General features: G+C 38.5%; 3 protein-coding genes across 7 annotated transcripts in view; all 3 read right to left on the bottom strand.

Moving 5' to 3' along the window:
- LOC136836640 (golgin subfamily A member 6-like protein 22) overlaps positions 1 to 615 on the bottom strand; it is a gene marked incomplete at its 5' end in the record, with an annotated part of 9,478 nt that extends 8,863 nt beyond the window's left edge. Inside the window, 1 exon segment of the mRNA XM_067101108.1 lies at positions 1 to 615. Coding sequence (XP_066957209.1) covers positions 1 to 615 — 615 coding nt within the window.
- On the bottom strand, positions 134 to 24,473 carry LOC136836347 (protein starmaker-like). Of its 5 annotated transcripts, none has more exons than XM_067100531.1 (4): positions 24,349 to 24,416; positions 18,837 to 18,951; positions 6,853 to 6,965; positions 134 to 4,013 (listed from the first exon to the last, which is right to left on the bottom strand). In XM_067100531.1, the coding sequence occupies exon 4, from the start codon at positions 2,242 to 2,244 to the stop codon at positions 670 to 672; it is 1,575 nt and encodes a 524-aa protein (XP_066956632.1). In that variant the 5' UTR covers positions 2,245 to 4,013; positions 6,853 to 6,965; positions 18,837 to 18,951; positions 24,349 to 24,416; the 3' UTR covers positions 134 to 669. The 5 variants fall into 5 exon arrangements, with proteins under 5 accessions (XP_066956632.1, XP_066956630.1, XP_066956629.1 ...); XM_067100529.1 differs by having other exon boundaries at positions 24,250 to 24,376; XM_067100528.1 differs by lacking the exon at positions 18,837 to 18,951 and having other exon boundaries at positions 24,349 to 24,473.
- LOC136836641 (uncharacterized) lies at positions 2,248 to 9,036 on the bottom strand. The gene is made up of 4 exons (XM_067101109.1): positions 8,918 to 9,036; positions 6,853 to 6,965; positions 2,429 to 3,897; positions 2,248 to 2,313 (listed from the first exon to the last, which is right to left on the bottom strand). Exons 1-4 carry the CDS (start codon positions 9,034 to 9,036, stop codon positions 2,248 to 2,250), a joined length of 1,767 nt encoding a protein of 588 aa, XP_066957210.1.
- Positions 24,474 to 25,094: the final 621 nt, after the last annotated feature.

Here is a 25,094-nt window from a genome sequence, read left to right on the forward strand (position 1 = left end):
CTTTTCATCAAATTCTTCAGATTTCTGGTCTTTCTCTTCCTGTGAATCTTCTGAATGCTTTCCCTCCTTTTCCTCAGATTCTTCAGATTTCTGATCTTTCTCTTCCTGTGAATCTTCAGATTGCTTTCTCTCCTTTTCCTCAGATTCTTCAGATTTCTGGTCTTTCTCTTCCTCTGAATCTTCGGACTGCTTTCCCTCCTTTCCCTCAGATTCTCCAGATTTCTGGTCTTTCTCTTCCTGTGAATCTTCAGATTGCTTTCTCTCCTTTTCCTCAGATTCTTCAGATTTCTGGTCTTTCTCTTCCTCTGAATCTTCTGTCTGCTTTCCCTCCTTTTCTACAGATTCTTCAGATTTCTGGTCTTTCTCTTCCTCTGAATCTCCAGACTGTTTTCCCTCCTTTTCCTCAGATTCTTCAGATTTCTGGTCTTTCTCTTCCTCTGAATCTCCAGACTGCTTTCCCTCCTTTTCCTCAGATTCTTCAGATTTCTGGTCTTTCTCTTCCTCTGAATCTTCAGATTGCTTTCCCTCCTTTTCCTCAGATTCTTCAGATTTCTGGTCTTTCTCTTCCTCTGAATCTTCAGACTGCTTTCCCTCCTTTTCCTCAGATTCTTCTTGATTTCTGGTCTTTCTCCTCCTGGTGAATCTCCAAACTGCTTTCCCTCCTTTTCCTCAGATTCTTCCAGATTTCTGGTCTTTCTCTTCCTGTGAATCTTCTGACTGCTTTCCCTCTTTTTCCTCAGATTCTTCGGATTTCTGGTCTTTCTCTTCCTGTGAATCTTCGGATTGCTTTCCCTCCTTTTCCTCAAATTCTTCAGATTTCTGGTCTTTCTCTTCCTGTGAATCTCCAGAATGCTTTCCCTCCTTTTCCTCAGATTCTTCAGATTTCTGGTCTTTCTCTTCCTGTGAATTTTCAGACTGCTTTCTCTCCTTTTCCTCAGATTCTCTTGATTTCTCGCCTTTCTCTTCCTGTGAATCTCCAAACTGCTTTCCCTCCTTTTCCTCAGATTCTTCAGATTTCTGGTCTTTCTCTTCCTGTGAATCTCCAGACTGCTTTCCCTCCTTTTCCTCAAATTCTTCAGATTTCTGGTCTTTCTCTTCCTGTGAATCTCCAGACTGCTTTCCCTCCTTTTCCTCAGAGTCCTCAGACTTCTCAATTTTCTCTTCCTGAGGCTCTTCGGGTTGCTTTCCCGTCTTTCCCGGTGATTTACCAGTGTCCTCGGCTTCTGTTATGTGTGATTGTTTAGAGCTTTTGTCTCCTTCTTCCTGATACTCTTGCGAATCTTTGTCTTCCGTTTCCTGTGAATCTCCAGATTCTCTTTCTTCCCTGTCAAGTAATTTTTCAGATTTTTTATTATCCTTTGCCTGAGATTCCTGAGATTCCTTTTCTACCTTCTCCAATGATCTTTCAGTGAGGGTGTCTTCCGTCCGCTGCGATTCCTTGGATTCCTTGCTATCATTTTTACGAGGCTTTTCAGATTTCCTGTCTTCTTTTTCTTGTTGTTCATCTGATTCTTTGTCTCCTCTTTCCAGTGAACCTTCATCAGTGTTGTTCCCCGTTCCACGTTGTTTTTTCAAGTTGTTAACGGAATCATTGTCATCATTACCAGACTCACCGTTTACAGTGCTTCCATTATTTTTATCTTCCAGCTCACTGTAATCTATTTTTACAAATGATTCTTCCTCAGTGTCATTGCCTTCTCTGTATCTGCCTTCATCATATGTTTCGGGTTCAGCAGTTGTGCCATTATATACATCGCCAGCATCATCATTGTCATCATTGCCCTCAACTCCGGAGTTTACAAGATTATATCCATAATCCCTATCACTCTTATCTTGGCCATTGTTGATCTCCTTTCCTATCGGCTCCGTTTCATTATAATCACCATTTTCATCAAAGAAGGAATCATTATGAAAGCCTCTGTCATCTTCATAACCACCTGGTTCAGTGCCGTTATTAGCAAAATAACCATTATCATTTCTAAATCCCTCATCACCAGTTTCTTCAAATTCACTGTTCTTTTTCTCGTTTGCACTTACACTGTCATTTTCATAGACGCCAAAGGTTTCTGATGCTGCACTGGGGACGAATGCAGTGTCTTGCTCTGCCTCACTGTCATTAAACTTATTCTCTGATGACTCTGTCAAACTGTAATCCACAGTGTTGACATTTCCTAGTGTCACCATCAGTCTCATTTTCCCCATTAATTTGGAACCATTCATTTGCAACGTTATCAAAGGTCCCATGGCTTAAATTTTTGGGGGATGTCTCTCGTGTTTCAAAAAACTCTCCCTCCTCCTCAGTATCATTAAACTCTGATTCGTATGTATCGTTCCTACTTAATGAATATTTCATACTGACAAGCTTTCGAGGACGGTGAAAAGAATTGTCCCTTATTTTGTAAGGCTTGGTGTCTTCCAGGAGTTCTACCTCCGGTTCTTCCGTTGTTGTGGGAAGTAGCGCCATTTTGAATGGGTCAGTGTCTTCCAAAAGTTCTATCTCTGATTCTGTCAATACAAACGGCAGCACTGGTTTTGGCCTTACGAGCTCTGGAAACATGACGTCATTTAATTTCGACGTGTCATCCCAAGGCATCTCTGTTGCAGACGTGCTTCCGTCGTCTGAAAATGGTGAGACTGTTGTGAAAACGTCAGATGTGTCTGGAACTGCAGATTCTGTCGTATAAGTATCAGACGTGTCTGAAACTGTGGATCCCGTTGCATCAAATGCGTCAGGAACGGTAGACTCTGTTGCATACGCATCAGACGTGTCTGAAACTGCGGATCCTGTTGTATCAGATGTGTCCGGAAACATGCCTTCTGTTGTGTAAGTATCAGACGTGTCTGAAACTGCGGATCCTGTTGTTTCAGACGTGTCAGGACCTATGCCTTCTGTAGTATAAGTATCAGACGTATCTGAAACTGCAGATCCTGTTGTATCAGATGCGCCAGGAACTGTAGATTCTGTTGTATAAGCATCAGACGTATCTGAAACTGCAGACCCTGTCGTATCAGATGCGTCAGGATTTGTAGATTCTGTTGTATAAGCATCAGAAGTGTCTGAAACTATGGATTCTGTTGTATCAGATGTGTCAGGAACTATGCCTTCTGTAGTATAAGAATCAGAAGTATCCGAAACTGTATCAGAGGTGTCAGAAACTGGGCTTTCTGTTGTATAGCCATAGTCTGTTGTGTAAGTATCAGAAGTGTTTGAAATCATGGATTCTGTTGTATCGGAAGCATCGGGAACTATGCCTTCTGTAGTATAGGTATCAGACGTGTCTGAAACTGTGAATTCTGTTGCATAAATATCAGATGTGTCTGAAGTTATGGATCCTGTTGTATCTGATGTATCTGGAAATATGTCTTCTGTTGTATAAATATCAGAACTGTCTGTAACTTCTGATCCTGTTGTATCAGACGCCTCTGAAACTATGGCTTCTGTTGTATAAGAATCAGATGTCCCTGGAACTATGGATCCTGTGGCATCAGATATGTTAGGACCTGTGGCTTCTGTCATTTCAGAGGCTTCTGGAACTGTGGAATCTGTTGTTTCATAGGTTTCTGGAACTGTGGAATCTGTTGTATAACCACCAGCTGCCCTTACAGAGATGTCTAGGTCTCCAGAAGTTGTTGCGTCTGCATCTTCGGCAGTCACTGGCATTCTTGTCGATGTGCCAACCTCTCCAGAGTTCTCGTCACTCTCACTGCTTTCAGTGCTTGTCTGTTCCCCTTCTCTGCTCGCTGTGGAAGTTCTTCCATCGTGCCTCGTGCTCAACTGAGTCTCTTCAGTGGTCACTGGGGTTACTGCTGTAGAATCGAAAACGTCTGGTATGTCAGTGGACGGTAAGCCTCCTTCAGTTGGCTTTGTCGTGGTTGCATTGGGAAGTGCCGTTACTGCTGGGGAGGGGTGCTGGTTGTGGAGATACCAAAGAGCTCCATCAGCCTAGCAAGAGCTGCATGAATTCTATCCAGTTCTTTGCTGATTTGTCTGAGGATGTCAGGTTGTTCTCCATCTGTTGGAAAAATAGCAATTAAGTTCATTGTTTCATTACTGTTAGGGTAATGTAACTTCAAAGATACTATTGCACCAATTAGAAAATTATGCTGAACTCAAAGTAGATTACATCTAGGATATTTCTGGTTTAAAGACACAGTATTATCATGTGCATTTAAAGAGTAATATATGCCAAAGATAAAATTTTTATGACAATTATCAACCCTCATAAGGGCCAAACAGGTTGTTCTTAGTTTATATATTAGAGTTTATTATCTAAATCAAACGAAATAATTTTATAAACTGAAATGTTGAAGATTCTGACAAAATTTGTTCCAAGGATTAGTCTCCAATACATAATATTCAATGATGGTCATAGACTGGACAGTCACATTAAACAAATTTAATTGAGCATTATTCTCCACTCTGCATTCATGAGTGTCATTCATCACATACTCATGGGTGAAACGAGTGTGATCAGTTCGAACATGGGATAATATTACTCTTTTGGGAATGAAGGACACCACAACCCAATAGTGGGCTTAATCTGTTTTAATTCATTACAGTTTCATTATTCCAAAAAGCCTGTTATTCACTGAAGATGATGGGTTTTAGAGATGCCATATAATCCATAAATTGTTATAATTTATTTCCAAATATTATGGCCCCCACAGTACAGATGAAAGTTAATCTAATTCTACACTCCCAGAAAACAAGTCAGGCAGTGAGGAATGTTTTGAGCTATAAACTTAATTCCTTTCATCATAAATTAACGGCTGTATTTTCTTCCTAAATGTTCCCTGACCTCTACTACTCTTCCTGACGGACCGCCACGGGTTCTCCTCAGTAGCCAAGCCAGTTACAATGAATTTATCATAGTAAATGGATCATAGGATGCTGTCATTGTTGTCACTAATAAATGATCCACTGCAAGGATGCTCTGTCAGCCTCCCACTTGTTATCTGTAAGATTGATTTAGCTAAGAAACCTGAGCAGCCATCCTGCCCAAATCAGGCTCAGTAACTGCAGGAATGTAAAAGAACTTCACTCCATTTACGAAATGCTGGAATGCTGCCTATTAAAAGGAAACGGGTTGCATAATAAAGGGAATGCAAGAGAAGCAGCAAAACTGCCATTTACTCCAATTAAAGGGCTCACAACCCTTCACTAAGCACTCTAATAGCTCGGGATGTGGTGCTTTCTAATTGTAAACCACTGGCACTTCCTAGGGCATCATTGTTCAAGCAGTACCACAGTAGTAACAGGAAATTCATAATGACTGCCCTGCCTCGAAAGTGGTCGATAGATGGCGTTCAAGAGGTACTGACAAGGCAGAACCTCAATATCCAACTAGTGCAAAAGTGCACAAAAGATGAATGGCGCAGTGTGCCTTGGATATATGGTGCGCTATTGATGCAGGTGTACTCAGCAGCTGATGATGTGAAAATCTTCTGTACAGCAGGTTCATCCACAACTCAGATATCAATATTAATGTGGCTGTAAACATTGTTTTGTTTTTCTTCAGTGCCACTCCCATTACAAAAATAGTTTAACCTGATCTGATGTTTTTTTGATCTCTATGCACCACAGAGTGTTAAGGCACTATATTTTTTCTCTACATCTGACAGAAGGGAAAAGTGTAATTGCGACTGGCCTAGAGAAAGTTAGCTCATTTGCCAATAATGTTTTATTCTCTTTCTCCAAGGGGTCCACAACCCCTTCCTAAGTGGTCCTCGGCTTTGAGGTATAATATATCTTTACAAGAACTTCAGGAACTTTCTGCAGCAGCAATGTCCAGGTTATACCACTTACTACCATTGCAGTAGCAATCGTCAGTAAACAGACAGACCTGAAGATATGGTTGCTGTTGTCCTCAAGAGGGAAAGGTTCATCCGTCATTTAGGTGATATTTCCTCCTCCCAATGGATTCACAACCCTCTACTGGTACTTCCTAAGACAGTAGTGTCCAGGTAGTATTGCTAACAGTCAATTTCAACCAGCGACTGTGTCAGTGACCATCGTGTTGTTTTATCTCTGAAGTCACTCGCAGTTAAAAGAAATGGCTTTATGTAGGTGTGTATGGGCGTGCATTAACAGACTAAATTGAAATATCCGGCATTCAGAGGCATAAGAATATTATGAAAACTGACTCTCATCTCCATTTACTTATCTTCTCATTGACATTTCCCTCGAAATCTGACGAAAATTGCCGAGCTGTGAGTCATCGCACCGAACACAGAAAGTTGTCTGATCTCTAAGATATTCTCCCCACGTCACCTTCGTCCTTACGAAGACCCGGATGTTCAGGAACAGAAGGTGAAGAAAGGTCATGCTTCTTCCAGTTACTAGAGTTTAAGCGTATTGAACTCGAAACCATTAGGTTAATGGAACGGGAATTAAACACGTCTTGACCGAAAAAGGCCAGAATTTCGTCTGCCTGAGCGGAAGTTTTTAGCCTAATATAATAATCTTAATTGGGGTCTATACCTCATGTCAGATGTTCATTTTGCTTTCCGGCAGTTTGTAATAATATTCAGACAGTGAGTAATTCCTCATACCATACGAGAGAAAGAAAACTAGGATTAATGTAAATTTATAGAAACAAAGGGAATTCATAATCATAGGATGCTTATAGACAATATTCGCAATTATGCAAAAATTTATACAATGTCGTAGACTGAAATTTAGTTACTAATTACTTTAGCGAACAAAACAATAAATTTTTCAGGAAACAGGCTTAACTTATGCTTTTCCCCTTCTTGGGATCTCTTGTTTATGTATGTATGTATGTATGTATGTATGTATGTATGTATGTATGTATGTATGTATACAGAAAAAAATCCGGGAAACCCACTTACCTTCGCTCGCCACTCCTGCAAAAGCCAAGGCCATCAACAAAAACAAGAGAGCCACAAATCGCCCGGCGTCGACGAATCTTCTTCTTCCGTTTTCATCCCGTCCCATGACTCCTCTGTGAATACAAAGACAATTAAAGAAAATTCATGTTTTTGCAATAATCTGCATCGTCTGAAAAGGGGCGGCTATACTGAAATAACAAGACAAGCGTCACTGACACGTCCACCTCTTAACTCCCGAAATAAATAAGAACAGTTTCACGGCAACATTCTCCATTCAACTGCTGAATCAGCAGTTGAATTGCTGAACTGCTGCGCAGAAATCTCTCGCGGAATCAATTGTAAATGAACTGGTATCTTGTTATGGTAGAATACTGCATATTTATTTCTATATATTCTTGCATATCGCGTCGTTTTATCATTATTACTGTATATCGTATTATACTGTTGCATCATTATACCTTATTGTATCATTGTATTCTACTGAAGCGCATTAACAATATGATGTATGCAGACATCAGTCTTCAATACCTCCTGCATGTCAAAGTACTAATTTATGACGTAGAAAGCATCTGTGCTGAATTAATCACATTTTGATCTGCCTATGTGTTAAATTGTTTACAGAAGAATGTATCACTGTGTTAAATTGTTTACAGAGAATGTATCACTGTGCTAAATTGTTTACTGAGAATGTATCAGTGTTAAATTGTTTACTGAGAATGTGTCAATGGGTTAAATTATCTATAAAGAATGTATTAGTGTATTAAACTGTTTAAAAAGAATGTATCAGTGAGTTTAATTGTTTACAGAGAATGTATCAATGAGTTTAATAATTGTTCACAGGGAATGTATCAATGTCTTAAATTGTTTACAAAGAATTTATCAATGTGTTAAATTGTTTACAGAGAATGCATGGATGTGTTAAATTGTTTACAAAGAATGTATCAGTGTTAAATTGTTTACAGAGAACGTATCAGTGTTAAATTTCTTACAAAGAATGTATCAGTGTGTTAGATTGTTTATAGAGAATATATCAGTGTGTTAAATTGTTTACAGAGAATGTATCAGTGTGTTAGACTGTTTACAGAGAATGTCTCAGTGTGTTAAATTGTTTACAGAGAATGTGTCAGTGTGTTAAATTGTTTACAGAGAATGTGTCAGTGTGTTAAATTGTTTACAGAGAATGTGTCAGTGTGTTAAATTGTTTACAGAGAATGTGTCATTGTGTTAAATTGTTTACAGAGAATGTATCAGTGTGTTAAATTGTTTACAGAGAATGTATCAATGTGTTAAATTGTTTACACAGAATGTATAATGTGCTAAATTGTGTACATAGAATGAATCAGTGTGTTAAATTGTTTACATAAAATGTATGTATCAGTGTGTTAAATTCTTTACAGAGAATGTACCAGCGTGTTAAATTGTTTACAGAGAATGTATCAGTGTGTTAAATTGTTTACAGAGAATGCATCAATGTGTTAAATTGTTTACAGAGAATGTATCAATGTGCTAAATGATTCAAATGGAAAGTATCATAACTTCGGGATGTCACAAGGGTAACTTTTCCCTTGAACGAATATGTCTATGCTGAATCAGCTGACTGACTGGATTAAACATGCTGGCACCAAATAGCAAGTCGCGGACACTAGTCCACAATCGAGATTCCTAAACCTGATATAAACCAAAGGGCTTTGCTGGGTAATATTTATTCTTGACGAGGGATCATTAAATTTCATTTTAAGCGCCATTATGTCCAGGATATCAATCAATAATTAAAGATCTATTGCACAGCACAATCACCTTTAATGACTTGGGGCACTGCTCTCAAAATGTTCTTGACCGTGTGCCCACTCCTCTCTCTCTCTCTCTCTCTCTCTCTCTCTGTTGCAACCCCTCTCCTCAATCCAAGCCACCAACTCAAGGATCAACTAGTTTGATCAGTTCTTCCATACTATACACTTCCAGAATACGGAATTCTCTAACTGATTCGGTACTTCCTGAATCATTTTATCTTCCTCTTTCAAAAGGGGATCTTTCAGCACTCTAAGGATGCAGCCCATTCACAAACGTTACCTTGCCCGTCTCGGTTCCAATGCCATTAAAAAGGTGTTTGACTTCTTTTGCCAAGAAAGTTCGCGCCAATCGGCCAATACTGGTGGCGAAATTCAAGTCTTTGACGGCAGCCATTAGCGAACGAGAATTATGACGATGATATCTGATACCTGACGCAAACAGTCCCAAAAAATGACACTTGGGTTGGACGCCAAATTGAAATCGCCGCACAAAATCTAGCACGGGCTCTTGTTCCATGAAAAGTCCATGCAATTTTACGCTCTGCGCAAGAAATGGAGTAAAATAGGACTGACAGCGATCGCAGTCTGAGGTGACGAGCGGAGAAAATCAAGAAACAGATCCAAGACGAGCAAGAATGTGACATTAATTCTCAAGACAGAGTGGTCACACCTGCGCATGCGTGAGCATGACTTTAAGCATCCAAGTCTCGTCTCGTGGCCGCTCAATCAGTCCTTCTTATGCTTCCCCTCTTCGAAAACTTATTCCTTCTCCTGCAATGAGTCTTAAGTATCTCAGCCTCCATTTCTACATCACTCCAGATTTCGAGGACGATGGCAGAGGCAATCAAATGTCCTTATCTAGCCCAGGCCTGATGAGCCGAAGAAGAAGAAGAAGAAGACGAAAGAGTATGAAATTAGCGGGGCTTAATCCGGGAGGAGGTAAAAAGATTCGGGGAAAACAGAAGCAACAAGAAAGTCCCAATGATAAATCGTAGTAGAGGGATAAGGTCAACAAAGCGTTTAATCCTTAGGTTACTGACCTCAATGGAAAAACTGGGGGGGAGGAGGAGAAGAGAAGACCCCATCTTAGACCTAAGATCAGTGATCACCTTTCAGTTTCCGCAGTTGGGTTAATATACACAAGTGATTTTGCTGAATAACAATTTCAGCCCATAGCGTTAAAATGAATGCACAAAAATGGAAGTCTAGTTCCACGTCTATATAGTCACACTTCGCACACTGACAGAGAGAGAGAGAGAGAGAGAGAGAGAGAGAGAGAGAGAGAGAGAGAGAGAGAGAGCCAACAATTCAAGATAATGGTCTCGACATGAATACATTAAAATGGGATATCTTATTCTGCTTTCTTTCACTTCTACACATGCGCAAAGAGAGAGAGAGAGAGAGAGAGAGAGAGAGAGAGAGAGAGAGAGAGAGAGAGAGATCCAACAATTCAAGATAATGGTCTCGACATGAATACATTAAAATGGGATATCTAATTTTGCTTTGTTTTACTTTTACACGTGCGCAAAGAGAGAGAGAGAGAGAGAGAGAGAGAGAGAGAGAGAGAGAGAGAGAGAGAGAGAGAGAGAGAGAGAACATTTACGAGTGTTGTAGCTCCTCAGATTTGAGTTTTGACTATTTACTGATCATGTTCAACGATATTTCACCAGAAAATACACTAAACTTAAAATTCATTTTTCGTTACATAATCCAAGTAAATACCGAAGGAGTTTGTACACTTATGCAGGTCCAAAGTCAGGATACAAGGGGAACACCGAGCGTAGGATTTACCATCCTGCAATATATACAGTATATATATATATATATATATATATATATATATATATATATATATATATATATATATATATATATATATATATATATATATATATATATATATATATATATATATATATATATATATATATATATATATATATATATATATATATATATATATATATATAATATATGTATGTATATTTATATATATCTATAATATATTTATATATATATATATATATATATATATATATATATATATATATATATATGTATGTATACATATATATATTTGTATATATATATATATATATATATATATATATATATATATATATATATAAATAATGCGACCCACTTTTTGAACACAATATGTCCCAAGAGCCACTGTACTGAGAATCGTTATGTATTACATTAAATACAAGAAAAAACTTCTAAAAAAATGCTTAAGATAAAACTGGATGAAACTGAACGATCCGAATGCTCTATTAAATACTTATAAATAGACACAAAATCGTATGGTTTCCACAAGCAAACAGTTTGCAATCCCAGAAACGAAATAAATCATTCATTCTTATCCAATATATATATATATATATATATATATATATATATATATATATATATATATATATATATATATACCTATGTATATACGAATTCAATCAGGCAATTATAACCATATAACGATGTCGCCTGTCATTCAAAATCCAGGGAGATTACAAATCAGCATAAATCACCGGACTGAAAATTTAAAAAAAAAATGTTGGAAAGGAACTGATAAAAGAAGAGATTACAATTTTTAGTAATTGCAAAGTTAATGAAAACGAAAGACAGATGAGACAATTAGATGACAGTCCAAAATAACAACGAGAAACACATAAGACAGGACGGCGACTGATAAAAATTGTAATCGTGAAGAACCAGAAGAACAAAACGCGAGAAGAGAGCAGAGAAAACAGAACAGAAATGAATGAGAACGAAAACAAGAAGAGAAAGAAAATTTAGATGATGAAACGAAGACGTCACGAGAATTAAAAAATGAGATAAGAAATTAGGAAATAAGTTGTCAGTTTCAAATAAAAAGATAAAAGATATGAAAAGAAAGTTACGTGAAAATGTTGGATTATAATCTTGGAAGAGAGAGAGAGAGAGAGAGAGAGAGAGAGAGAGAGAGAGAGAGAGAGAGAGAGATGATAATAAGACCAGAAGTCACGTTGTCACTCTCGTCTCTCGACTGGGCAATGATTGTGTTTATCGGAGGAATCATACACAATCATGATTCGCTTTGCATGACGTCCTTAACCAGATCGAGAGAGAGAGAGAGAGAGAGAGAGAGAGAGAGAGAGAGAGAGAGAGAGAGAGAGAATACCTCATGATTGGTTTCAACCCAGGGCGAAGAGGGTTGCCTTGTCGGGGCCTTCCAGTTTGTAATCACAATGTGATGGCGTCCATTTTGACAAAACACGCGTCACACCGATCCTATCTCTTTTTCCTATCTCTCCTTCCCCACTTGCAACCCACAACAGTCTACTAACAACCAGGTATATAATTCACTACCGGTGCCAACAGAAGCATACTGGATATTTAAGGAAAGAGGCCCATGGCATTTGTTTCCTCACCCACGGTATCGAATCCGGGGTTCCTGGATTGCAAATGCACTACAAGGATCATGGAGAGAGAGAGAGAGAGAGAGAGAGAGAGAGAGAGAGAGAGAGAGAGAGAACAAAACGTGAGTGTGCCTTAAGTCACGTGCCAAGGACAAACTTCTGAGAAATTCTTGAAAAAAATGAGGATGTTATTTGTTCCTTACGCTTTCAACGATATATAAATGAATAATTTTTCCTTTTGAAAATGAAGCACTTGTCAGAATTTCAATGAGGTGACCTAATGTATGGAGATGGTGCTGGAAGTATCGTCATGTGGGCTGATTCTGACTCACTATTCTCCGGGTATAAATATTATGATTTCTTGAATGAATGCCCTACGTGCAATGGTCTGGGTCCTCTCTCTCTCTCTCTCTCTCTCTCTCTCTCTCTCTCTCTCTCTCTCTCTCTCTCTCTCTCCGCTTAGTTTTGCTGTAAGCAACGTCTGAAGTACTAATTATATTTTAAAACCACACCATGGGAGAAATTTTAGCTGAAAGTGAAACATTGTCCCTAGAAGGAATTTTAAAATTCTCTCAACACTGCAACCTCTTAAATAAAATCTAATTTATTGCAAATAAATGTTACACGTAAGATTACTAGCTAACCCTTCTGGGCCAAACCTAGAAGAGTTCATTTAACTGAATAGTTCTGTAAAGGTACTTTAAAAAAAAATTAAAATAAACAAAAACTTCTGTAATTCCCCAGGGTGCAATTATTTATCCATATTCGTCCAATCAGCTTCCCGAGAAGCATCGTCACTTATTACCGCTCCAACTTGACGCCTAAGGTCTGTTTAGTAATAAGTACCCAGCTGTACTGAAACTTGCAGAGGTGAAACTTGGCGGTCTGTTTAGTAATACGTACCCAGCTTTACTGAAACTTGCAAAGTTGAAACTTAGCGGTCTGTTTAGTAATACGTACCCAGCTTTACTGAAACTTGCAAAGGTGAAACTTGGCGCTCTGTTTAGTAATACGTACCGAGCTTTACTGAAACTTGCAAAGGTGAAACTTGGCGGTCTGTTTAGTAATACGTACCCAGCTTTACTGAAACTTGCAAAGGTGAAACTTGGCGGTCACTTTAACAAAACGTACCCAGCTTTGTTGAAACTTGGCGGTCAGTTTAGTAATACGTGCCCAGCTTTACTGAAACTTGCAAAGGTGAAACTTGGCGGTCTGTTGCACAGGTCAATGAGTCACGCGTCGCACTGCACATTAAAATAAGAAAAAAAAATATAAGTGTTTTAATACAGTGTAACTTGGATTGTCAACTGAGCTCCAACGCTTTCGAGTGGCTTTCGATATTGCCAGTCATAATCCGAATTCAGGGTTGTTTATGCTTGCGTGATTTTTGTGACAATACCTCAGGTGACCTTCCGCAGGGATCAGGTAAGTCAGTTCGCGACGTAAATACAACGCAGTATTATGAAAAAAAAAATTCATGGTGATGATTTTGTGTAAGACCAGAAACAAACAGCGAAATGCTACGTCAAATTATGTGAAACACACAGACATATATAAATATATATTAAATATATACATACACACATATATATACACACACATACACACACACATACATACATGTATATATATATATATATATATATATATATATATATTATACAAATATATATTTATTTTATACTTGTGTTTAGTCTTCAAGTATTCCTGTGGTTACCAGTCTCGACTAACCAGCGTCTCAAAATCGATCCCCGGGTACAGGAGAAAGGACTTAGGCCCATTTCCGGAAATTTCCATCTTTACCTTTGACCTAAACGGTTAAATATGTCCTCGGTAGTTAGTCGACGGAGGTTGGTTGCAGCAACAGTAGAGAGAGAGAGAGAGAGAGAGAGAGAGAGAGAGAGAGAGAGAGAGAGAGAGAGAGAGAGGCTAAATATTAACAGTTACAGCCAAATGTGAACATAGAAAAAGAGAGAAAGAGGCGAAAAGAGTACAGATTAAGATCCCTTACCGCGTAGATAAAATGATGACAGGTAATTCAAATCACGTTTACGAGTCTTGATGTCATTGTTCTTATTCTTAAGCCTCAATTTGATCAAGAGTACGGCCGAAATGAATCCGGTGCTTATGCTAATCACATCATTATCCCAACATGAGTTCTGATAATTGCACAGTCTCTCTCTCTCTCTCTTTCTCTCGTGGAATTATACTGCACAGGGGTTCGAGTCCTGTCTCACCCTGTCTCTCTCTCTCTCTTTCTAAAAAAAAACTAGTTCTCTTCTCATGTTCAACACATCCACCCTGTTCCCTAGAATTACTCTCTCTCTCTCAAAAAAAAAAAGTTCTATTCCCATGTCCACATACACCCACTGTTCCTTAGAATTATTCTCTCTCTCTCTCTCTCTCTCTCTCTCTCTCTCTCTCTCTCTCTCTCTCTCTCTCTCTCTCTCAGCTTTCGAGTCTACAAGGGGTACAGGTACAGTAAGAACTGACAACCCTCCCTGGCAAAATCGTTGCTTTACGGCCTTTGGCTTGGTGAATCTCTCTCTCTCTCTCTCTCTCTCTCTCTCTCTCTCTCTCTCTTTTTAAAATATACGGGAACATCAAACGTTACACTGAATATTAATCTCAGTGACTGGGAAAAAATTCTTGTTAATGACAGTTCCCCGGAATTAGAAAACGATTGGAGTTAAGACCATCTTTAAAACAAATCACGTTAGCTCTAACACTGACTCCGTTCCCTGCAGCCTGATCACCACGTGAATGGGTGACCGCCACTGAATGGCAAGAACCGTCGGTGCCTAAACTTCCCTGACAGCAGACTTGAGGAGTCTGTTGCCAGCAGCATTAGATCAGAATGAGGGTCGAGAAAACAGCGCCAACCAGCTGCATTGTGACCTAATTGATCCCGCTTTACATATGTAAATGGGATACATTTATGCTATGGCAGGAGATTTGTATTGACTTATATTAAATCATAATTAGGATATGATTGAGGGATGGAAATTCTCATTTTAGAAATCTGGGTAAATCAGTATATCGAAAAGAGGTTTTGTATGAAAAAATCGTTGCATCATAAAATGGAAATAAAGAAAACAAGTTTTCCTTTTTAAAAGAAAACTATTGTGACGGCTTTGTCTGTCCGTCAGCACTTTTTCTGTCCGCCCTCAGATCTTAAAAACTGCTAAGGCTAGAGGGCTGCAAATTGGTATGTTGATCACCCACCCTCCAATCGTCGAACATACCAAATTGCAGCCATCTAGCCTCAGTAGTTTTTATTTTATTTAAGGTTCAAGTTAGCCATAATCGTGCTTCTGGCAACGATATAGATATGCCACCACCGGCCCGTAGTGCAAGTTTCATGGGCCGCGGCTCATACAGCATGATACCGAGACCACGGAAAGATAGATCTATTTTCGGTGACCTTGATTATACGGTGAACAGAAAACTCGATTGCGTCGAAGTAAATTCGGCGCATTTTTTACCTGTTTAAACAATGCAGTAAATTTACGTATAGACGAGTGAATTTCGCAAAGACTCAGTATCCGCCTCTCGAAGGATTACAGAAGCGAGTTCAACGTAACAGGAAGAGAAGTCCAAAGCTTTCCGAAGGAGAGACTGACAGAACACGTCGACTGGAGAACAGCGCAGGTGACCAAGAGGGTCTAAGGAAGGCAGCAAATAAGACTTGATGAAGCAAAAGGTGCCAGGAATTAATGGGTTCGCCGGTGAGGTGGCCGTGACACTGTGAATGACTGCCTAATTGGGGTTTATGAGAAGCCTGCTTGATTGAAAAAAAAAGGGGGCCTGTCGTTTCCCTCCCCTTGTTATAACTCCCACTCTGATATGGATAACGAGATACACGATAACTAAAAAGACATTTAACTTGCTGAAGGGAAATGTTGAAATGTTGCAGAGTATAACGTAAATGGGACTGTTTTATATATATATATATATATATATATATATATATATATATATATATATATATATATATATATATATATATATATATATATATATATATTGTTACGTGTGGTCTTGGTTGATCATGTATTATTCAATTTACGTAATTTTTACGGCCCTGCAAACCAAGATTACACGTAACCTGTCACTTGAAGCCAAAAGTTAACCTCAAAGACAGACGTTAATTAGCTAAAGGTCGCCAGTTAAGGGTTATTAACCTTAACAAAGAATATTTGAGATGAATTTGATTTTAAACGCCTCTTCCAAACATTCGGACGCGAGGCATACAAAAGCATCGAGATTTAACCTGATTTTGCTTACCCTAAATCCTAGGTATTTTACTGGAATAACGGGGTTGAAGCTAACAATATAATAATTAGGCTTAATCTAGACTTTGTAAACACATATACCCTAAGTGGTGGCTGAAGGAAGAAAACAAAGAAATGCGAAATACAGAAAAGAGGTTAAAAGAATGGATGAAGTTCGAACAGCACACGGACTATACCTTAATGACGAAGCGTTGGCGCGCATTTACAACGGACGTGCTGAAGTTCGGTGTGTGTTTCTTGCTCCACCATTCACTAATAAAATAATAGACAAAGGCGGGGACAGTGCCACCTTCTGGACGTCAGCTCGCGATAGTTTCTCTGTCGCTCCCTGACCGGCTAAAACAGGCCTACAGTCATGCCTTAGGCGTCTATGCCCTGTTAAAACATTCGCCACGAGAGACAGGTAGAAAGGAAAAAAGGACCTTAGGACCACCTATTCTTAAAGTTGAATATGGAATTTCTCCTATGGGGTTAAATGCTACCTATTCCTTTCTCCAACGGATGCTACAGTTTGAACTGAAGACGCTCCTAATGCGGACAATGGCTTTTCCTGGTCTTGGTCAGGCTGATATTATTTACAATCAAATGTTACGAGGGCTGAACAGCAGTAATATTTATAAAAATATATATATATATTAAGGCTGATAGCAGATACGTGGTATAATCATTTAAGATGAAAATATGGAGATATTGGGAAGTTAAACAGTGGCAGTTAACATTCCTCATACTGGCCAGCTCGGTGAACGTTTCTAGCCCTCTACTACCAAACTATGGAATTCTGTTCCCTGTTTTCGTGTCATTCTATTCCTTTGACCTTTCTTAACACCACAGGACATTGGCTACCTGTAGATATTAGGTTGCCAGTCCCATCGTCCTTTGAATTAAAGACAATTAACAATGCATGACAAGTACTTGAGAATGAGGACTCGAAGGCAGTATGACGAAAGAGGATTTCCACTGTATTTAGAAAAAAAAATTCTGCTCCCACCAGACTCCTAAGGTCCGTTTCAAGCTTTAGTGATGCCGGCGGAAGTATTTGGGTCTTATTGAGGCCTGAGGGACCAACACAGTGAGTGAGCAAGGGTCAAAAGAGATGTGTGATTACAAAAGTTTCCTAGTGAAGGTTCACAACTTGGTGGTTGAGGTAGTGTTCGTAAAAGGGGGGGGGGGGGATTGATCTCCATTTTCCATGGATAACATGGCAACAGGTGAGTAGAAATCACAGAAACGGGTGAAAGACTTCTATAGAAGAAGTGATCTGTGAAGTGATCTGTCATGAGTTAAGTATACCTTAGTTTAACCAGACCACTGAGCTGATTAACAGCTCTCCTAGAGAGGGCTGGCCCGAAGGATTAGACTTATTTTTCGTGGCTAAGAACCAATTGGTTACCTAGCAACGGGACCTACAGTTTATTGTGGATCCGAACCACATTATAGCGAGAAATTAATTTCTATCACCAGAAATAAATTCCTCTAATTCTACATTGGCCGGCCGGAGACTCGAACGCGGGCCTAGGAGAGTGCCGAGTACGATATCGACCCAACCAGTGAAGAACTCTGATCTGTCATGGAGTTTGTGTGTTTCTAGATAACATGCAATCTATACTGGCCAAGATTTAAACGCACGGGGCCTCTTGATGGAATAACGAAGTGGGGTCTAAGCAAAGAGAGAGAGAGAGAGAGAGAGAGAGAGAGAGAGAGAGAGAGAGAGAGAGAGAGTAGATGTACTCCTAATATGAAAGGACATGCCACGGTTGGAATCAACGAGACAGTGAATAAAAATTTCCTCAAGCATTAAAACTTGATCTGGTTTCATGATTATTTGTCTCACACTCATCACTTACAGTATATTAATCATGATAATACTGTTATACTATTATACAATTAACAGGTGTAGCCACAGGACAACAGAACTAGCAGGGTCGATAATCACTCGTTAACCAAAAAGGTAAATCTTTCTAGGTATAAACCTTGACCTTTATTCAAGGTCAAAGGTCAAAGTAACTGATAAGAGGGATTAAACTTGGAACGTATTCCAGTAACGAAGCTACCCATTACCTCAAAAGCTTACGAACTTATTGAGAATTTGAACAAGTAAAAATTGCGCCGAAGTTTCTTCGGCGCTATCCACTTTTCTGTACAGCCGCTACAGCGTATAATCAAGGCCACCGAAAATAGAGCTATCTTTCGGTGGTCTCGGTATAATGCTGTATGAGCCGCGGCCCACGAAACTTTAACCACGGCCCGGTGGTGGCATATTCTATATCACTGCCAGAAGCACGATTATGGTTATTTTAACCTTAAATAAAATAAAAACTAGTAAGGATAGAGGGCTGCAATTTAATGTTTGATGATTGGAGGGTGGATGATCAACATACCAATTTGCAGCCCTCTAGCCTCAGTAGTTTTTAAGATCTGAGGGCGGACAGAAAAAAGTGCAGACGGACAGACAAAGACGGCACAACAGTTTTCTTTTACAGAAAACTAAAAATCAATATGCTCACCTATACGGAATTAATTAAAAACACTGGATTGCCGAACTGGACAGTGGCACAGCACTGACGTATGATTAAAGGTATGGTTTAAATCTGATGTTTCGGCAGCTTCTGGTGTCACCATCTAAAAAAATTAAGTATTCTGTCTGCAACGACAAATTTCGACAATTTCAGTGTTTTCTATTAACTCAAAAGAATATTGGTCGTATATTAGGTAATTGGCAAGGTTACCTTAACCTACTGCAGCTTAGGTGCAGGTGATTTAAAATTTATATTATGGAAGTGGTCCATCAGAATGTAGACACTTCGAAAATGGACTGTGGTAATGAATGTGGCAGAAAAATGGTTTGTGACTGAATAACTGGAAAAAGTAAAAATTCTATGAAGAAGTAACAGAAGAGAAAGTAACAGTTCAGAAAGTGAAACTGAGTACCATCCTGGAAGTAAATAAGGTCGAGTGGACAAAATAAAAATATCGATAACAACAGTGAGTATTTCTTGCTCAAATTCGAAACGTGTAGGCCAAAATCTGATAAACTAAGGCATATATGGGGCAAAGCACGTAGGAAAAGATGGGGGGGAATGTCAGGTTTGGACACAAAATACAAATTATGCCGTTACTGTCCAGAGGGAAATGACACGTATCGTGATTATTCGGGAATCCAGTCAAATTAGAAAGATACTTCATGTGACGACAAATTGCAGACAAAACGTAAATGCCTATAAAACCCACAAGTAAACATTTAATTTTTTTTTTTCAATGAAAGGGAGGGTGTACGTGATTTGCTGGACCTATATATTTTTGGACCACACGAGGACAAACAGGTAAAATATCGATAGCTTTTATGAGTCACCAGGAGAGCTGGAGTGTTTAGGGTCACTCATGCGGATATTGAAGAAGTTGAAAAGGTTGAATGTACAAAATTTGCATTTACGGAAATTGAGTCACCATACTTTCGGTTAAGCCTTCTGTATACCAAATAACATCTACTGTTTTAAGTGTCAGATATTTGGACACCATAAAGGCAAATGCAAATGAAAAGTTCAATGCCTAAAATGAGGAGGAGAACATGTAACGAATAAAATGCACAGCATAGCTTAGATAAACATGTGTTTCCAGTTACAGGGATTTTTAGGTAGCTAAAGAAACACAAAGAATGCAGGCATATATCCATTATAGTGAGAAAAGAGAATAATATAACTACAGGAACAAGAAAATGCAAATGTAGGTGAAAACAATTCAGATGTAAGTGGTAAAATCGTATAAATACGGCTATGGGTGGCTAGTTCATTTCAGCGCCATTTTCCAGCCAAACAAGAGATCGAACCTTTAAGAAAAACGATGAAAAAATCCTGAAGCAGGCCAAATTTTAACAAATTTCGTCAGAGTTGCCTAACCAAAATTAGGGAACTTGGATCCCTAGATGTAAGGCAAAGGTAAATCTAAATTAAGAACAGATTCCAATTATGTAATAAAACTATAGATTTTTTTTTTTTTTTGTGCAGTACGAAGAATTGCGAGCAGCAAAGAAACTTCTGACAGATATTCAATACAGTTTTGGTATAAAGATTGTTTATAACCCAAAAATCGACCAAAGTAGAGCTTGAACATTATAGAGACAAGACGGAGACCATGTTATCGCAGCAGGGTAAAACACATTATACTATTTAGATGCCTGATAAAACTGAGGATAGCATCAATAACAATGGGAAAAGGACAGACGAAGAATTCAGTGAATATACCTTAGGTCTAGTCATGCAACATGGACACCCTACTATAGGAAAATTTTCAACCATAGGCCTATTTCATTTCATCTTCACTGCAAATTATTTCATCATAAAACAAGTATCCTGACAGAAGTAGCGAGAATACATAATTTCTAATATACGATAACTTCTTAACGATACAAACAGGGTCATAAAATACGAACGTCCACATATCAACCTTCGGTAAACGAGGAGTTGGTTCAGTGACACGGTACACTGGCAAAAAACGGAACGGAAATGGTCGAATGGTCGAATCTGGTGTGATGAATATCAAACAGACTATTAATAAATTATTATTACTTATAATAAATCACAGTGAGACGAGATATGGGGTAAGACGATGGCTGAAAAAGGCTAAAGTAAGGAACTATTAATAAAAAATGGCAATTAAATTTACACCTGTGAAGAGAAAATGTGGTTTAAAAAACTCAGTAAACCCAAAATACGATGAATAAAACTGGGAATTCCGGTTAAAGATTAGATTTCTTAAAATCAATAACAAAATCAAATCAACGTTTGATCGATCACAGGAGGGTGAATTGCTTACAAAATCAAGTTTTCGGAAAAACAGTGTTTCCGCTGTTTCCTATTATGAAAATATAAAAGATTTTACTGTAGTCGCGGAAAACAGCAATGAGTTGAAGGACTACAACTTGCAATTCTTAAAGGCACAACTTGAAGAATGTTTTAAAAAAAATACCTAACGAAAGTGCAACAGTTCGGACAGAACCCATAAACAGTTCGTCAAAAATGTATCAAAAGAGAAACGTCAACAAGTATTACATTTTATTATCTATAAAAGTGTAGATAATACGTAATCTACTCCAAGTTAAGAATACGCTTGATCCATGGAAGATTAGTAGCCAAGAAGGACTGTCTGCTTGAAAATACTGAATATATGTCTAGGAATGGAATGGGATGGAATATAGAGTTTAGGCCAAAGGCCAAGCACTGGGACCTAAGAGGTCATTCAGCGCTGGAAAGGAAATTGAGAATAGGTAGGTTTGAAAGGTGTAACAGGAGGAAAACCTCGCAGTTGAACTATAAAAGGAGAGGGTGGACAGGAAGATGGAAGAAAGATAATATAAATGGAGGTACAGTAAAAGGAAAGAAAGGGGTTGCAGCTAGGGGCCGAAGGGACGCTGCAAAGAACCTTTAGTAATGCCTACAATGCACCCCGTGGGATGCACTGACGCCACTACCCCCCTACGGGAAATATACATTATAGGTCTAGGGTTCCTCAAGGCTCAATCCTAATCTTTTTAACATTATGACGAGTGATACAACTGAAGTTGAACCAGTGAGAAGAGCACAATTCGCAGATGATGCAAGCTACGCCTAATGCGTCAGAGGTTACATAAAAATGGTAACCGCTACGCAATTGAAGAAGCTTGCGTAGTAAAGTCAAGATGCCTGTTAAAAGCTTTTATGAGTGGACACGGAAATGAAGGCTAAAAATAATGACTGATTGCGAGGTTTCGTCTTTAACGCCAAGCGCTGACGCTTATCAAGGCTATTCAACGCCTTTGAATTTATAATTCTTAAAAAAAAAGACTAGGTGTTTTTTATGAGTGGACACAGAAATAGGGGCTAAAAATAAATACATGTGAGATGAAATAGAATATATAATTCAGGGCAAAGGGCCAAGCGTTGAAAATCATACTTTACCAACAAAATAACTATCTTCTCGCATCAAAATTGGCAGTAATGCGACAGAATGGGTGATGTTAACGATTTACGAAAATTTGGCTACAAAGCCAAGCAATGGGTCATTTTCTGCCATTCAGCGCCGAAAACAGTGAAAAAAGAGAATCTGGGTGGTTGGACAGCAAGATGGGAGAAAGGAAGCGGGTTGCCGAAGGGACGCTGCAAACAACCTTTGGTAATGTCTATAGCTCACCAAGTCTATCACCTCTCTTTTGGGGTAATAGAATGCCTCTATTACCTCTATTTTTGGGTAATAGAATGGGGCCATTAACTGTTTACAATAATTTCGGACTGATGCGGGATTAGCCCAACCCTGACTTAGACTCATCACACCAGCCTGCTACCGGAGACTGAATTTAAGTAAAGTTAAATGCAGAATTGAGGTTTTAATTTTCAGCAGCGATTTAGAAAAACTCGAGATCATTCAAATATCGCTTTACGAATTACTCTCGACACTAAATATACTTCGCCAGTTACGTCACTACAAGGTGAGACTAACATTCCACCAATCAGATTTAGAACATTGTACAAAATGTTGGTCTGTCCCGTAAAATTAAAAGAGTTTAACAAAAATCCACCCCACGGGTAAACAGATTGCTAAGGATTGTAGACTATTTAAAGAAAAAGAAATATATTAGGAGTGCAAGAGGCCATGAATGTATAGAAGGTAGAATTAGGAAAGCATCAAAAAGTAAGGGCATTTACAATATTCGCCCCCTTAGCAATGCGTTCATAAGTACGTTGGGTTTTACCTGACTGACACCACGGATCGGAAAGTTCCAAATTCTAAATTTATTCAAGGACATATACACGGATGTATCTCAAAAAGAAATGAACACAGATGATTGGTCTTATGTTACTCTTAGACTTAATTTTCACTGCAGTTTTAGATTTAACCCATTTACGTCAATTCTGGGTCCTGAATTATTTGCCATCCAAGAAGTGAACTAGAGGCAATTACACATTTTGTTGGGATAGTGTTAACACAAACACTGACATCTTTTGCACTCAAAAAGATCAAAAGTACTAGTTCACAAAAACGTTAGATGCTTGTTGACTTGACACTAGGTTCCAAGCCACTGAAATTTCAGGGAACTAACTGAAAACTTGTCCCATCAACAACTGTTTGTCTTTGAAGGAAAGAAAACGTTTATAAAAAATAATGATGCAAATGTTTCTAAAATGAAGAATGATGGAAACATGGCACACAAGGAATTTGGCACAATCAAATCAAGTAAGTGGCTCAAACCTAGGCCTATTATATGCGTGAGAGAGGTGCTTATTGCTTAAGGAGGAAAGGAGATAGTGTGATGGAAAACGTGAGTTTGATATGTGAGGATTAATGCATATTTGAATAAATTTAAGATGATTAATACTAATTCATTGCTAGTTAATGCAATTATTGTAGTGGAAGACATTGTACACGTAATTATAAATTGTAAAAAATACTGCGTGCAAGCAAATATTCTAACAGGATTAAAATGAAATTGCACTTTGAATAATTTGCTGAGCATGTTGAGAAATAGTAATTAACTTCGGACTCTAAACTCACTCTTATGGTCCTGATCAAAGAGACTACGTGTCAGACTATGTCTTTGACATGGAAATTAAACAACCATGAATTTTGTTTTTAAACACTGATCAGCTTAAAGCCAGTAATACTTATGTAAAATGATTTAATGAGCATAAACAATATGGATGCAAGAGAGGAAAGTAAAGTTGTCTAATTATTTGTTTTTGTTCTTTTGCTTCACTTTACAGTAGACTGTCTTGCTGAATGCGAGCCAGGTCTCCCAATCAAATAGAAGAAGAAGAAGAAGAAGAAGAAGAAGAAGAAGAAGAAGAAGATGGAAATAAGCACTGTCTTCTGGTCATGGAAGTCTCAGCAACTGGCCAAGACACTAGTTGCTCTTAATCCAAACCATAATATAATATTAAGCGAACTCACCGCTCCTGAGCCTCGCAGGCTAACGGAATCTTCCCTCAACACAACGACAAAATACGACCACACTTACAACAATCCCACTCGAAATGAAATACTGTATACCTGTCTGTATTCCGGTATGGCAAAGGGAGCACTGCGGAGCGCACTGTAATAGTCCGTACCCTCGAAGTAAGGAACCACTGGTGGAACATTGAGCAACGATTACTGGCTGGGTGATATGAATGTATGTATTCGAAGGCACGTTTTGTTGATGTTCCGTTGCATACCTGCCCTCGGAAAAAAGTATTAGAATTGTAACACCGAGATGTTGGTTTACACCGTTTTCTGTAAACAGTGGATTGACTCGCAAAAACGGGTGGTTTGATTGTGCTTTCATTTTCTGGGAAAATGGCGATTAGCTTCTGCTTGTTGTGATGATCGGTATATGCATAATTGGTTTGGTAACACTGTTAACTTATGGGAAGAATACTCGATAATGTGAGGAATATATCAACGATTCGAACCATTAAAACGAACTACGTTTTTGCATGCATTTTGCACACATTATTATATATATATATATATATATATATATATATATATATATATATATATATATATATATATATATATATATATATATGGTACTCGTAACAAGGGGTGGCACAAAGGACAAAAATAAGACAAAGGTCACTGTCACATTCATAATTCACCAGCTGAGTTGAGGTTGAACTACCTTGCAAGAAAACTCCCGTAACACTAATTGTACCATTACCATTACGAAGTCAATTCAGTAGCTCATCAAACCCTCTACACACTACACTGCACAATTCACTTGTTTAAATGTACTATAGCGTTTCCCAGATATT

Source organism: Macrobrachium rosenbergii, chromosome 56, assembly GCF_040412425.1.
Source record: "Macrobrachium rosenbergii isolate ZJJX-2024 chromosome 56, ASM4041242v1, whole genome shotgun sequence".
In the NCBI taxonomy this organism is placed as follows: Eukaryota; Metazoa; Arthropoda; class Malacostraca; order Decapoda; family Palaemonidae; genus Macrobrachium; species Macrobrachium rosenbergii.